The sequence below is a fragment of the Triturus cristatus genome, chromosome 1_2 (genome assembly GCF_964204655.1).
Source record: "Triturus cristatus chromosome 1_2, aTriCri1.1, whole genome shotgun sequence".
Taxonomy (NCBI): Eukaryota; Metazoa; Chordata; class Amphibia; order Caudata; family Salamandridae; genus Triturus; species Triturus cristatus.
This window is the reverse complement of record NC_140580.1, coordinates 346009519-346025269: the sequence shown is the minus strand read 5'-3', so window position 1 is coordinate 346025269 and position 15751 is coordinate 346009519. Positions and strand designations below refer to the sequence as shown.

Here is a 15751-nt window from a genome sequence, read left to right as displayed (position 1 = left end):
TTAAAAATGCTCACTTTCCAACTGCCGCATCAGTGCTCTTCTGGCCTCTGCTCCTCGACTCTCGGCATGCCACAGGCTCCGCTACACCAATTCAGAAGCTTGCCTAATACTGGTATTACCCAGCATGAGATCAGCGCTGTGATTGGTGTGAGCACCATAGTTAGGCATTCACTAAGGGACTATGACCCTGTGCTTGCTCTCCACCTTGTGTGCATTTTGGCAATGTGATTGTTCCTTGTGCATCTTTACTCAGAAATTTGTGATAACATGAATCTACCTATAGAGAAGACAACAAAAGTACAATGAGGTAAATCTCCACCAAACAAGAGTCCTTCTTCTTAACTATATGAAGTAAGTGCTTCCTTCTTTGGTGGAGATGTCCTCATATTCCTCGGCATCAAAAACACGTCACTAAAATCAGTGAGTAATGCGCTGGGGAGCCTCTTAAGCTGTCCACCATCCTGCCAAAAGGTGGGAAGACCTTTGCATACTGCTAATGTGGGCAGGGCCAAATTGGCGAAGCTTCCAAGTGATTTTGCACATTTGAAAACTCATAGTAATTTAAAGGGAGAACCATGGACTCTGCTCTCACCAGGTAAGGACATGAAAGAACCCACTTATCACAGTCACTACATATTGCCCTCCACTAGCTCAACAATGCATTCACCTCCACAAGGCATTTCAGATCGTCTTTCAATGTGGAATTTGCAAGAAAAAACTCTTGCTTTGCCTTTGTCAAGCCCAGGATGTCAGAATCATTTGTCCTTTACTGAAGTGGAGCTTCAACTGGGGCACCTGCTATATTTATATTTGTAAGTGCTTCCTGTCCAAGTTTAATTTCTGTGAAATGAGCATCAGATCCAGCTGATTTCTGCTCTAGGGATCCCATCCCCTGGGGCCTGGCCAAGAATTAATGGGGGATGGTGTCTACAGAGCACCCTTTCCCAGGCTGATATTGACCCCAGGGACCCCATCCCCATGGTCCGCAAATGGAAACTTGTTGAAAGGGGAGGAAGGCTGCACGGCTCCCATCCCCTGGCTGATCTCCCCAGGGCCCAGCCTATTCATCCTGGGGGCCCTGGAACCCACCCTGGGCACCCAGTGACCACTGTTGGGTACTGCGGGGAGAGCCTAAATGCCTCTGAGGTCCCTTTTGGCTCCCTGGCTCCAGTGGGAGCCGGCATTAATCCCACATGTAGGGAGCAGCCAAAAATGTGGCTCCCTGCGTGTGGGAGCAATTCTGTCACCTGTTGCAAGTGACAGCAGTTTGACAGCTCCCACTTGCTGGGAGTGGAGTTAGTGTTTGCTCGGGCTTGGCGGGAGCTACAGTTATCTCCTGAGGGTGGCCAGCTCGTGACTTAGCAGGAGCCGGCCCGGTGGGGGGGGGGTAGGGGGGGGGTTGGTCCCCAGGACCATTAATTGCTCCAGCAGGGGGGCCGCACCGTCCCCCTCATTTAATAAGTACAGCTTGGCCCTGAGGAAGTGGTGGTCCCCAGGGCTATATATGGCCAGAGAGTTGGGTCGTATGGCTCACCTCCCAGTTTTAAATATGTAGTTGGCACTGTGGAGCGGGGGTCTGCGCGGCCCCTTGCATTATTAATTATTTATCCCTAGGGAGACAGAGGTTCCTGGGGCATATTAAAGGCCCAAGAGGGGGGTCCGCGCGGCTCCACTTCCCTATTCTAATAAGGCCTTGGGGAGGTGATGGTCTTCAGGCTCAATGAGCCCAAAGGAGGTGGGTCTGAGCGGTCCCCTCCCATATTTAAATAAAACCCTGGGGATGTGGTGGTCCTCAGGGCTAAAAAGAGCCCCAGGAGGGGGGGGGGGCAGTGTGCCATCTCCATTTTTGGAATAAATACCCTCATGCCACCAGGACCTGGCCCACCCAGAGGACCAAGTGAAGACAAGTGCGGGAGACCACACCATTTTTTTAAATTTGCAGCAAATTTGCGAATCTGTCACAATTTTCACGGAAACATTTTTAAAAATGCTTTTTGGCCCTGGTGAGGTCTCTAGGGGACCCCAGTCTAGGCCTGGAGGTCAGGGTATTCCTACACTGCCCCTTCTCTCTCTTTTTTTTTTGTTTTTTAGGTATTTGCTTGGGACTCAGCAGAGTCTAAGTCCCAAGATGGCTGGCAGCACTTCCTGGCTGAAGTCTTGGTAGCCAATCAGATCTCTGCGCGAGATTGGGAGGATTCACGGAGGGGTCTTGTCTCTGGATACAAATTTGGCTTTCTTTTAATAACTCTAAAACTACTGACCAGATTTACACCAAATACCAACAAGTGCACTTTCTGGATCAAGAGCTACCATTGTGCCAATTTTTGTGTAATTCCGTACAGTGGTTCTGGATGTAGTCAGCTCTAAAATTCCTATGGAAATTAAAATTTCTCGGCCCCCTCTTGACAGATCACCCTGAAACTTTCTATGCAGAATAAGATCCATTGGCGCATTTTCTTTGTGTGCAAATTTCATGAAGATTCTTCAACTGGTGCCAAAGATATAGGCAAGTCAAAAAATGCTTTTCCTGTGGAAACTAGGTCCTAACTATAACTACTACTGGTAGTTGTCAGTAGGTAGTTATATTTAGGATCTATTTTCCATGGGAAAAGGGGTTTTGTTTTGCTAATAACATTGATGCCGTTTTGCGAAGCTTCACAAAATTTAAAAAAACTTGTGTGCCAGTCAGTTCAGCTGCTGTTTGGAAAGTTTTGGGGTGATTCATCAAGCGGGGGACGAAGAAAAGGGAAGGATCCCAAGATGAGTTTTTTCTATTCAATTTCCCATAAGGATATTAGATGGGCCTGAACTGCTGAACTGAATTACACTAAATTTGCCAGAAAGCTAGATCCTGGTCCAGGAAGAGTGCTTTTGGTAATTTGGTGTAAATCCATTCAGTAGTTTTGGAGTTATTATAGAAAAAAGATTTATGTGTATCTAGGGACGTGAAGCCTCCGTAAATCCAACAGATCTCATGATGAGATCTAATTGACTGCCACTACTTGAACCAGGAAGTGGTGGCAGCCATTTTGGGACTTAGAATACGGCCTGAGTCCCAAGAAAAATGTAAAGAAAAATAACACAAGAGGGCAGGGTAGGCATACCTGACCCCTGAGGCCTGGGCCCGCAGGGGCCAAAGAGATTTTTTTTTTTTTTACATTTTGCCACAAATATATTGAGGATCCATGGAAAACTTTTATGCACCGTTTTCCGTGCTTGTTTTATTTTTAAGACCCTCCCCCCAAGTTTGCCCGGTCCCTGGGGGGAACATGAATATCTTGGAGGGGGCATGCAGCCCCCTCTCAGGTGGATTTTGGGGTCGGGGACCCAATCCTTGGGGTCTGGCCATACTTAAATAGGACGAGGGGCATACAGCCCCCCTCTCAGGGCCAATTTTGGCCCTCGGGACCCCATCCCATGGGGCCCAGCTGCGATACAAAAGAGAAGGGGCTGTGTAGCCCCTCTTCCCAAGCCTTATAAGGCCCTGGGGACCCCATTCCCCGGGGATAAATATAATTTAAAAAATGGGCCAAATCCATTTATCCATATCCAGAGGGGTCCCCGTCTGGGCTCAAAAACAATGTTTTCATTTGGCCGTGAATTTGGGGAAGATTTGTAAATCTGCAGCAAAAGAAAAATATAAAAAGCCAAGCTCGGGCTCCCGTGCTTGTTTCTTAAAACCCTCTGAAGTGGGCCAGGCCCCAGGAGGGCTACACATATATATATTGTTTTCCTCCGGGTGCCGAAGCAAAAAAAAGGGAGATGGTTACGAGGCCCTCCTCTTGGAACCTAATTGGGCTCGATGACCTCATCCCCTAGGCCAAAATGCAAACTTAAGGAGAGGGGGGCCATGCATCCCTCCCAAGAATCCCAACACCAAGAGCCAAAGCAAACAGTAAGGGATGGTGTGTGCTGCTCCCCACTCCCTGATTCTAAATAGGCCTCAGGGACCACATACCCTGGGGAGAAACATAAATGAAAGGGGAGGTGGCTGCATGGCTCCACTCCCGAGCCTTTAAGAGGTCCCAGAGACATCATTCCCTTGGACCAGCACAGTGACTGTGTCCAGGGGAACCCATCTCTTGGACACAGTAGTTTCCCTGCCTGCACTAGCGCGACCGCCAATAGGTAATTTATACATATGTTCATATGTATATATTTCCACCCTGCAAATCCCTGTCTCCAGCAGCTACAGCGGCACAAATAATGATGAAGGAAACCACCAGGAATTTGTTAAAAGGATTTTATTCCATGAAAAATAAAAATAAATCAAGGGTACATGCAAGGAAAATGTAAGTAACATTATAGTTAGGTGGAAATTTTAGTGACAGCATAACGTTTCAAGCTAAAAAATCCACTTATGGTTATCGTAAGTAACTATAACTCGTACCCCTGTCATGCACAGTGCTGTCCTCAATGATGCCATTGCAGATGTTGCATTGATTTTATCATTGATGTTATATAGAACATATTATGAGTGATGTAATATGTGAGATGTGAGGTCACAAGCAGGGAATGGCGAGGGCGTAAATTATGGTTACTTTAAGACATGAGTTATAGTAACTTGAGAGAACTATAGCTGGTGAATTTCAGTGCTTTTGAGTTTAAAACGTTAAGTTCACTGACATTTCCGCCTAATAAAACGTTACTTTAGCCTTTGTTTTTTTCAGTGAATTTCTACGTTTTTTTAATGTAAAGCAAGATATAATTACAATTCCTAACTATAACGTCGTCTTAACCTTTGTGTTTTTTCAGTGAATTTCTAGGGTCTTTTTAACACAGTGTAAGATTCTATTACCATACGGAACACCAACCCCACTGTCTTTGGCCATCTGCAGCATGGGTTTGGCTGCAGGAGATGGCCCTTAAAAGCCCATCTTCCTATATGACAAGCCTTCTGGCATGTGCAGCCTGTGATTGGTCTCGCAGGTCCTGGTTGCACTCAGGCAGACTTACTGACTTTGGTAAAGCGTCACAACACCAAATATAAAAAGTGGGACTGTTGGCTTTATCAAGGGGTGAGCATTCAATGTATATAAGGAAATCTATAATCATGTCCAAAAACACATATTTTTTTATCAAATGCATATTGAAATCATTCACACAATGTCATGTTTAATAACAGGGATTATTATAAAATGCTTTATTACGTTTTAATACAAGAAAAACACAGAAGACTCAGAGGCATGTTTAAAAAAAAAAGAAAAAACAATATGTCTTTGATTCTTTCTTTTAACACTTTTCAGCTCACAAAACACAATCGTAAAAACAACAACAAGAGGGCCTTGCACTGCAGCTGAAGAGCAAAGAGCACCAACTAAGAGTATTTTTAAAAATATGGTGGGTTCTCCTGCAGTCATGGATTTAATGACGGAGGAGAGGAGACTTACTGTTTTTTAAACAAAATGGTAGTGGGGGCTGCGACACTCCCTGCAGCCCCCAAAATATCAAGAAAATGCCTGGGGCAGTCGCTGGCCCTTCTAGAGACATCACCAAGCTAAAAATAAGTGTAAACACTCCTCACAGGGCATTATTGGGTGCTCCTTTAAGGAGCAATAAATAATAATTGAACACATCCAGCTGCTCATATATTATTCATTGTTTGTCTGATTTATATTTTGGGTACCCTGGTGCCAACCCGGGACATCATTTTTTAAAATATTATTGGAGAAGGGGGCGAATGTCCCTTTCCCAAGGTTTTACAGGCCTTGGGGACTCTATCACCTGGGCCATATTGTTTTTTAGGGGTGGATGCACGGCCCCCTCTCCAAGCCTTTACTGGCCCCAGGAACACCATCCCCTGGGACCCTTTTCTTTTTTATGAATTGCAGCCCCCTTCCTGAGCATTTATGGCTCTGGGGACCTCATCCCCGGAGCTTAATATGGGTGCACTGGTGCCCACCCGTGGCACCCATAAAACACAATGTTGGGGCCAGGGTCCCCGCAGCCCTGCCGGCCCCCCTGCTTGCACCCATCCTGGGTGCAACGGGAGCCAGAATTGATAACATCCACAGGGAGCATGTATTATTCTCTGCTTCCGCCAGGTGGTAGCAATCTGAGTTCCCTTACCAGCAGGAGTGCGGGCAGGGAAACAAATGTCTGCTCCCCTCCTGCAGAAACATTTTTGCAGCACCTGCTGGGTGGAAATAGAAAAGATTTCCCTGTTCACGTATTTGTGGACAAGAAAACAGTGTCCAGGAAGTTTGCTCCTTAGGACACGTGACCAGGCTGCGGTGGATGTGGTTCCGGGGTCTTTCATGGCTCATGGAGGGGGGCTGTGTGGTGTGGTTTGTTTGCTTTTTGCCTACTTGTTGCAGACACTATTCAACATGGTTTTTGAGTCCCAAAGTGTTTTTGGGTCAACAATAAAGTCAATATACAGCCAGTTAATAACAGTGACTCCAATTCCTAATGACACCCCTGATCAATAAATTGATTTCCATTGAATTGGAACTGAGCAACGCTTACATATGTTGTCCCCATCAATTGTTCCTCTGGTCAATCTATGCCTGCCTTTATATGTGCTCATATTCCAATTCCTCACTGTTATGTAGATATACAGAATGCCCTTCACAATAAATGGCAGTAGGACCTTCTCTTACCTGGCAGCGAACAAACTCTCAATGGACCTCTGCGAGTGGACAGAAGAGACCGATGGGCTGCGCTGAGGACCTGGAAGACACATAGACATGGGAAGATAAAGGGATTAATGTGTTGAGGACCTGGGAGATGCATAGACATGGGATAATGAATCATTTGGCTGTACTGACAGAGGGAAGACAGGTTGGAACAAGAGGCTCTGCTTAGAACCTGTAAGACATACAGAGAAGAGAGTATAAAGGAAGAAGCTGTGCTGGGAAATTGAAGAGAAAGAGAAGGACCAGGGTGAAACAATAGACTGTACTGAGGACTTGGAAGAGGACAAAGATAAAGGATGAGACTGTGATGAGCACCAGGTGACCTGAACAGAGGGAAGGAGGAGTGGGAGGCTGTGCTGAAACCCAGAAGAGACACAGAGAAGACAGGATGGAAACAGGGACTACGCTGATGGCCTGGAAGAAGTACAGAGAAGAGAGGATTAAGGTGCAAAGCTGTGTCCAGGACCTTTAAGAGACACTTAGAAGAGATGATGAGCATGTGCTGTGGACCTGGAACAGATAGAAAGAACAAATATTGAAGCTGCAATGAGGGCCTGAAAAGCGACAATAAAGGAAGAAGCATGGAGGTGCCTGTGATAAGAACGGAATGAAGAAAGGTAAGGTAAAAACAGTGGTTAGTGGCTGAAGCTGGGTGTGAAAGGATGACACGTAGCATTAAGGTATTTTCTGGAGCTGTGAATGTGGGGGTTTTCTCAACTGAGGGTTTATAATGTGAGCATCAATGGATGGGGCAAATCCAGAGGATGTTCCTTTAATTTATACCTCTGTCCTAAAACTTTGACAGTCAGGGTAGGCTCAATTCATGCCAATTAGATCTGAGATGTTGGGAGGAACATACCCGAGAACCTAAACCTTGCACTGTAGTGGATGTGTAGGTTACATAGCCAAACGATGGGCTCAGTTTGTCTTTGAAGTTCTTGACCTTGGTAGTGGATGGAGTGAGGCGATACCCATAGGAAATATGGCTTGATCATCATTGCATGTGTGTTGAAGGCATCCCAGAAAATACGATATTTGGAATATCAGTGAATGTATTGAGTTTGGCCTCCCTATTTCTTATAAAATGTGTAGCACCCGCAGGCATGGGTTCACACAAAGAAGGCCTGAATATTGAGTAGAAGTGGGGATGGGGAGTGCAGGCAATGAGGACTAGGACTTCTGGACTTAGTGGATGGACTGAATTTAGCTCAAGGCATCTTGGGCTTCGGTCACAGTGCATGGGCTGAGTTCATCCAAAGGTGATTTGTAAATTGGGCAACTTTAGATTGCTTTAAAACATTACTCTAAGACAGGGATATTGGAAATATTCAAATCGTAACAGAGATATTAAAGTTAGGGGCAGTAGTGTGTGTTGAGAAATGCCTAGGAGGATCTGAACTTCAATCAAAGTGAATTTGGATACAATTTGATAGTTGAAGTCATGTAGATCCAGAAACGTCACCTCAGAAAAAGAAGCCCAGTGGGTCATATCTTTCCAATTACTTTAATCTGCATCGAAGAAGTATTGTAATTTTGAAAGTATGCCACTTTGGGAAGCATCAAGATGTATTTGCACCTTCTAAATCGACAAAGTGATACCACACAATGTGAGCTCCTCTGTTTCAGTATTGAGGCCATGTGGCATTGTCCTGTGAAGAACACTTATTACACTTGCACTTCACTCCACCCACATTGTCACCATTCCAATAACTTCTTGAAATGTTCAGGAGTGATTAAGAGACACTGAAAATAAATTATAGGGAGAAGAAAGATGAACAATCATTCGAAAAATTACCTTTTGATTTGAGTACCAGAATATCTTCCAAAACAAATGGTAGTTTTTGAAGACAAATACAGATGATGAATACAAGTTATTTTTTAACATTGATCTCTATAATTTAAAGGGCCTAACTAGACAAGTGAAATGGGTACCCTGATAAGACTAATGTCTCAGGAATTGAGATGGGGTCTGGTACAGAGGGCTGAAAAACAATTTGGGGAATTCAAAATCTTGAGGCTGTGGCAACGTGGTAGTGTATTACCGAAGTCAAGGAGATGTACAACAGGCCAACACCCATGCACACCATCTGATCTTTATTCTGAGAAGAGTGCTCATGCCAGCTGCATAGCGTGGGTTGCTAGCGCCTGGGGAAAGGCAAGTATTGCACTGCGCAATTTGTGCCGCCAATTTTGCGCCCCTAAGAAGTTTGCGCCCGGAGCAACCACCCCTGTGGCCCCGCCCACACTAAGCCACAGGTTCATGCTGACAGGGAATACAAACAAGTGTACTAAATTTCACAGAAAACCACGTAGTCCAATGGATATATTTCTCTAATAGGCCTGGCTTCAGTCTACTTGAAGCATGCTTATTGCGTCTGCAAGCAGGTAATTTTGTGTCTCCATGTTTGTGTATGTGTATGGTTGTGTTGGTATTTGAGAGTCAGCCAGGCATAAGGGAGTAAGGTGAGTTCCAGTTTCTCCCTTACAGCCCACATTGAATACACTAACCAAGAAAAGAGATTGACTTTCGCAAAGCTATTTTCCCTCTGGCAATGAATTGGGAAAAGGAGATTAGAAAAATAAAAATTAAGCTGTGGGGAAAAACTGACATACCATCTGGAAAACTGCAGCGTTCCCAGCCTGAGGAGGAAGGCGTGCTGCAAGGAGACAGCAGACACTCATCGGGGTCTGAAATAAGAAAGTGGATGCCATTAGGGACATGGTCGCCATCATGGCTTCTTTCATCATCAGCAGTATCCCCACTATCACCTACAATCACTACTGATGCATACCAACAGAAACAACTAAGTCCAAACCACCATTCGTTTTCTCAATCTGTGCTCAAACAAATACAATATGTGCTTTTCTGAATCTTGAATCAACATTCAACTTTTTCGGCAACTTCAACCTGGATGAATTGGTACGACTTTCCCTTGTATTGGACTCGTAGCTTGGCTACTAACCTGAGGTCTGCACCTCCCCTGCAAAATGTGATTGTCAAATCTGAAGTTGCCTCTTCCTCTCCATTGTGTTTGGGCAGAGGTCTTGGAAAAAACAGAATCCTCTTGTTTTCATATTTGCAATCTTTTTTCTTGTTTGTTCTACATTTGAGGGTATCCTTCCTTTCTCATTATTTCCTCATCCTTCTTCCTTGTCAAAGAACTTACCTTATGAAGAAACCACTGCTGACGGTACCCTACGCTTGGAAATATGTGCTGAAAACCTTAGAACAGTCAAATTTATTCTCCTTCTTTTAAATTTTATATTTCAAATAACTACGATTTCTTTGTCTTGTTTTGTCTTCTTTAGAGAAATGGGGCCGTATTATGCATTGTCTTTGTTTGCGCCCGACGCACCTTTTACTAGGTGGGCCGGGAGTAAACAATGACAATGGCCCTATTAGGATGTATGCGCTGCCCCCAGGGCAGCCGTGAACTCGCACTGCCCTGGGGGCAACGCATTCATGTGAAAACAAGGAGCAGCTGCTCCGTGTTTTCACTGTGCAGGCGGCATCCGCCTGCATTTTTACAGGAGAATAGAGAGCCCCTTGCAGGCGGGTACAGTCAGTGACTGCACCTGCCTGCAAGGGGATGTCTGGGTGATCCATGGGACCCCCTTTACCCCCTGCAGAGGGCTGCTCTCAGGAGGCGCACTGACAGTGCGCCCCCTTCAGGGCCGGACTGGGATCCAAAGCCGGCCCTGGCAAAGTGCACGGTCGGCCGCCCCCCGGGCTTGGGGGAGGCGCCGAGCTCTTTGCCAGGGCCGGTTTTTGGCCGATTTTGTTACAGGGACGATTTTGCAGCTGTGCTGCAAAAATGGCCCTGCAACAAAAACGGCCCCAGGGGCCCAAAACCGGCCCCCACCCGTGCGGCGCACCGGGGGATTGCCCGGTGCCTGCTACGGCCAGTCCGGCCCTGGTCCCCTTTTAAATGGAGCACTGTCAGTGCTCCTCCTGAGGGCTTCTTTGGCTCTGCGCCCGCGTCTGTAATATGGCGCGGGCGCAGAGTTAAAGAGAAATTCCATCAAAATTCCCTCATTTGCATAGGGCACGCTTTCAATCCTATCCTCAAACATTTCAAATCAAACATGGCCTCGCAAAGTCTAAAGACGCACCTTCTAAACTCATCATACGGCTTGGATTACGCAGATTCCAGTTTACCTCCTGCTTGTTTTCATCCATTGTTTTTTATCCACATCAACGTTCCTAAAACTCATTAAAATTATAGACCTTTAACTCCAGGTTTTACCAACCCAATGGATATTTCTTTTTTCTTGCTTGCTTCATAACTATGGCAAGCTAATAGTGAATCACCTCAAGTGACCTCCTTCTCCCCTACTGAGCTACAGGAGATCATTAATACACTGGTGGCAGAAGGGATGCAGAGTTACCATCCCCAGCAGAGATGATCTGCTTTGCCGAAGAGGTGGAGGAGGGATAAACAGGTGCGCTACAAAGGATCGGGTAAGTCCAGCTCTCTCAGCTTCAGGTCATTGACAATTTCAGGCACAAGCTCAGTTCCCAAGAATCTGAGAAAGAAATCAAATTGAAGGATTTCTTCAGCTGTTTGGCCCCTGCAAACCTGTATTACTTGCTGTAATGCAATACAAAATATTCTACTTAATGAGTGGGAGGACATTCGGAAAGCTGACTCCTCTAGATTCCCTATGAGATGCAATCCCGTTGAATGGTTTATGGTAGAGTCCCCCCAGTTCTTTTTGGTAAAGTATCCCAGTAACTATGGGATCACAGGAGTTCTGCCCTACAGATCCTCTGACTCACAAGCTGGAGGGTGATTTCAATTGGTCATTTAAAACAAAGATGTTTACCTACAGGACGGCTGTTATGCTGCTTATATTTCTCAGACTCCACTGAAAGATGATCAATGCCCTTCTCTAGATTTACTTAATAGATGAATAATGTTATGATCCTTATGATTCTATGACTTTGATTCCTTTATATCAGCCTGATAGTTTATGAACCAGAGTTACGGTTTCTGGAGTGTCCCTTGCAGTGCGTTGCTGCAGTTGGTTCCCCACTCTGAAAATAAAATGCACTCCAAAGATCACTGGTGCCCCACTGCATTACATGAAGCAGAAATTGTTTGGTCTTGATCTGAATGACTTCTTAAAGCAAACAGCTGAAGAAAAGACACTGCTGCACCATGTGTGGTCCCTCCGCCCACATGGCTCAAGTAATTCCAGGCACAGTGCTACTCAGCAGCACAAACTCAGATTAGATGTCTGTTTCATGGCAGGGCCCTTGGTTGGGGATGATCTTCTCTGACAAATCCTGCCCCTAGCCCCTTGTGACCCAGGCTTCCCCAAAGTAAAACTGTGAAGCCTTTGCGGATCCTCCCGTGTCAGCGACTTCTTCCTCACAGAAGAAGTTGGTCCAGTATCCCTGGTTCCTCCATTTTATTGAAGATGGCTGCAATATTGACTTCAAGTCATTGCCTAAGAAGCCCTACATCCGACCTACACCTCTTACTAGGTGTTTTTGAAAACAAAAGGCTGCCCTGGAGTGGCTACAGCTATTAAAAAAGAATGCCCCCAAGCCATTATCACTCTGCTTCTTTTCTCTTCTTTCTGGCCCGATGCTTCTTCACCTTCGGCAGACATCCTGGAAGATGACAAGAGGAGCTTTGAGGAGAGGATGTGTAATGAAACTAAAAATATTGTTTCATGTTGTCTTCTAAATGACAATCACCTCTGCTTGAATGTTTGCTAAATGACTGTCTATGGATCTAAAGAGCCCCAACCACGTGGGTCCTCCAACCGAGTGTGTTAAACCCCTACCTTCCCTCTACTAATGAACACCAGTGAAATTGTAACAGAGGAACATCCTTGCCACTCCTTCCACCCACACTATTATCAACAACATATTCACCAGCACTGACATCACCATCCACAGTACTTCAAAAATGACACTTAAAAACCTTTGTTTCAAAGTCTATTCACGGGTTTCCAGCAGGCTATCTGACAAAGCTCTTCCAGCCCTATCATCCCTCCAGATGCCTAAAACCATCTTCTGCAAAATTGCTGGCTACTCAGCAACCTAAATATAAAAACACAAAAGTAGATCTCTCCACTGCCAGAGCTCGTCTCTGAGGAACTTTCTTCCAAGCATTTCCTCAAACAATGAAGATGAAAAAGGTCTTTCTAAAGTCCTCTCAAACCAAAAAGATACACCTCTTAAACTCCTCATATGGCTTGGATTATGCAGACTTCAGTTTACCTCCTGCTTGTTTTCGTCCATTGTTTTTATCCACATCATCGTTCCCAAGACTCAATAAAATTATAGACCTTTAACTCCAGGTTTTACCAACCCAATGGATATTTCTTTCTCTTGCTTGCTGCATTTTAACTTGATCAATTTTGATTGTTGCCTTCTCCATTCCCTGTGTCCCACCCCTCCTCCCACTGAGCTCTGAGACGACTGCTCAGTTTGTTGCTGTCAATGTTCTGTACACTCACGCAGTCAAAGACATCTTAAAGCCTTTGTATCCCGTATGTCTCCTTCCTCAACTCTTTGAGCTGGTGACATATATACTTATCTTGGGTATTAGTCAGTGGGAAGGACTTACTCATGCCGTAGAATCCATTTTCTGCTGGTTCTGGGCCACATGTTGACTGAGAACGACCAAGCCCAATAGAAAACCCACGAAGACGCCGGCTGCCTGAGCTGGAGGAACGGTGAGATCCCATTTTCATTGCGGCCCCTGTTACGTAGCAAACACATCATCACACAATATGCAGAAAAAGAGGAACACAACCAATAATAACGTGGTTCCAGCATGTCACCACTTAACTTGCACTTGCCGCATTGCCTGCGGTGTGGCGAGCGCAAGGTAAGTGTTTTTTTATTTATTTTTATTTTACTTTTCCTGTCATATCTTTACTTCTCCAACCCCCTTTCTGCCCACCGCCCTAACGCTCCTACCTGTGCTGGCCGCTACTGCCATTAACCCCATAGTGGCCACTAACAATGTGTGGCACACGTCAGGCTGCAACTGTTATACTCTCCTAAAACCTCTCTCCTAGACAACCTAATCCTTCTCATTACTACTACATAAAGTTAAGGATTTCCCCACTAATAAACATAGTATGTCTACAGTGGGACATATGTTTACAGATTGCATTTTCGTACAATTTAAATGCAGAGAAGTAACTAACATTCTCGATATGTTTAATATATCTCACACATCGCCACGGTGTTCAGGTCTACTACAGCGAATACTCATGGGAACTTCAGTTTAACCCCCTTACACGGTTGCTTAACATTGCATACACTAAAGGTTGGGAATCATAGATATACCAGATGCCTTATAGTGACTGAAAGTTTGCCTCGGAGGACTGGGTTAAAGATTTCCAGCATGTATACTCTCTGAAGGATTATAATCCCACTTGGCTGGCTCCCGTTCAATCTTAGTTTCCTATTGTAACCTCCTGTTTGCTGGAGGAGGTTGCTATAGTTATTCAGAGCAGCCCTGCCAATAAAGGCCCTGGCCCTGATAGAGTCCCAGTGGACCTGTACAAGGGTAATGTTAATTTCTGGGCCCCTTTGCTGACAAACCTTTTTAATGCTGTTTGCGTAGCTGGACTTCCTGAGTCCTGGAGGATTACTTCTATTGTTCCTGTTTTTAAAAAAGGGGACAGGAAGGATCCGGCCTGCTACCATCCCATTTCCCTTGTTGACTCGCCATTTAAGATCGTAGGATGAGTCATTTTCAATAGGCTGGAACTCTGGATTGAGGAAAACAGTGTTTTATCAGAGATTCAGTTTGGCTTTCGACACGCCCAGGGGACCATTGAGCAATGTGTAAATTAGCATTTTATAATCTGCAAATACAGATTACTTAAGCGCAGTGCCATCCATCTAGCTTTTCAGGACCTGTCAAGCGCTTTTGACAGTCTCAATAGATCTAAGGAATGGGGTATCCTGTCCTCCATAGGGTTAGAGAAAGGTCTAGTCCACTTTCTCAGAGAATTGCATCTGAATGTTAGGGCCTCGGTGAGATTTGGGAGCAATGGAGAATGTTCTGAATCATTTAGCATGCAACGTGGGATATCGCAGGGTATGTTTTGGCCCCAATTCTTTTCCTCCTGTACATTAATAAGCTGACGATAGCTTTGATAGGACTAGCTGCAGATGAATGATCCTAAAGTCATAAAAAAATTGGTACCGACGCTTCTTTATGCAGATGACACAGAATCTACAATGGTCTGAAGGCTCTCATTGATGAATTTGTTCGTTTTATGGAGAGCCTTAATTTAGAAATGAACAGATAAAAATCATCAAAACATCTGTGACGACCCGCCTACTATATATTAGAGGTACGCGCATTGAACGAGCTAGCTCTTTTCGCTACCTTGGAATTACTTTGTGATGAGTACCTTAGCTGGTCTTCGTGGATGTAAAATAAGTGCACTAGCTTTTAGCGGGCCACACGGTCGTTTTTTAAAGTTTCAGAGAGTCTAGGGAATAAGCTTATTTGTCCTCTTATAGAGATCTACAACCTCAGAGGTGCTCCAACAATGACTTATGGTGCAGGGATCTGGGGCATTTTAAACATGATCATTTGCAGGTGGAAGAGAACAGGGTATTCCATAAACTTTTGGGGGTCCCACCCAGTAGTAGTATTTTTAAGGTGCACAACGAACTCAGCCTAGACTTTGTCGAAGACCGTAAAAAACAGCTCCCCTGCTACCCTGGTGCTCAATTTGGAGCAATGCACAGGCTTCCCTAGGCAGGATCATTATGGTAAATTGTTTGGCATCTTAAACTGGTCCCTCAATACCCTGGCTTCAGTATCTACAGTCAATTTTTTAAAATCTTGGTAGACCCTGCCTAGTCACTGATTTATCGAAGAAGGAAGTGGGGTCGGTGAAGAAGTATTTTCTTGGGAAAGGAGCTAGGGACAAGGAGACACTCTTCTCAAGCTCTGAATCCTTCAGTAATTATGCATTTATTCAAACTTGCCCTGGGATTGAACCATATCTTGAATGGCTTAACATTGGGTAGGAAAGATTACTTGCGAGATTTCAATTAGGTTCCATTAGATGGAAGCTATGCTTCCGTCTTGAGCAGTTTGATGCGTCTTCTGTCTGTTGCT

At 45.0% G+C, this 15751-nt stretch overlaps 1 protein-coding gene across 1 annotated transcript in view; it reads right to left on the bottom strand.

Moving 5' to 3' along the window:
* Positions 1 to 15751, bottom strand: part of VWA5B1 (von Willebrand factor A domain containing 5B1) — a 575143-nt gene that overhangs the window by 53204 nt on the left and 506188 nt on the right. The window contains exons 17-19 of the mRNA XM_085614890.1: positions 13223 to 13357; positions 9252 to 9326; positions 6603 to 6672 (exon numbers count right to left, since the gene is read on the bottom strand). Of these exons, the coding sequence (XP_085471016.1) occupies positions 6603 to 6672; positions 9252 to 9326; positions 13223 to 13357 (280 nt within the window). The remainder of the gene's footprint in view (positions 1 to 6602; positions 6673 to 9251; positions 9327 to 13222; positions 13358 to 15751) is intronic.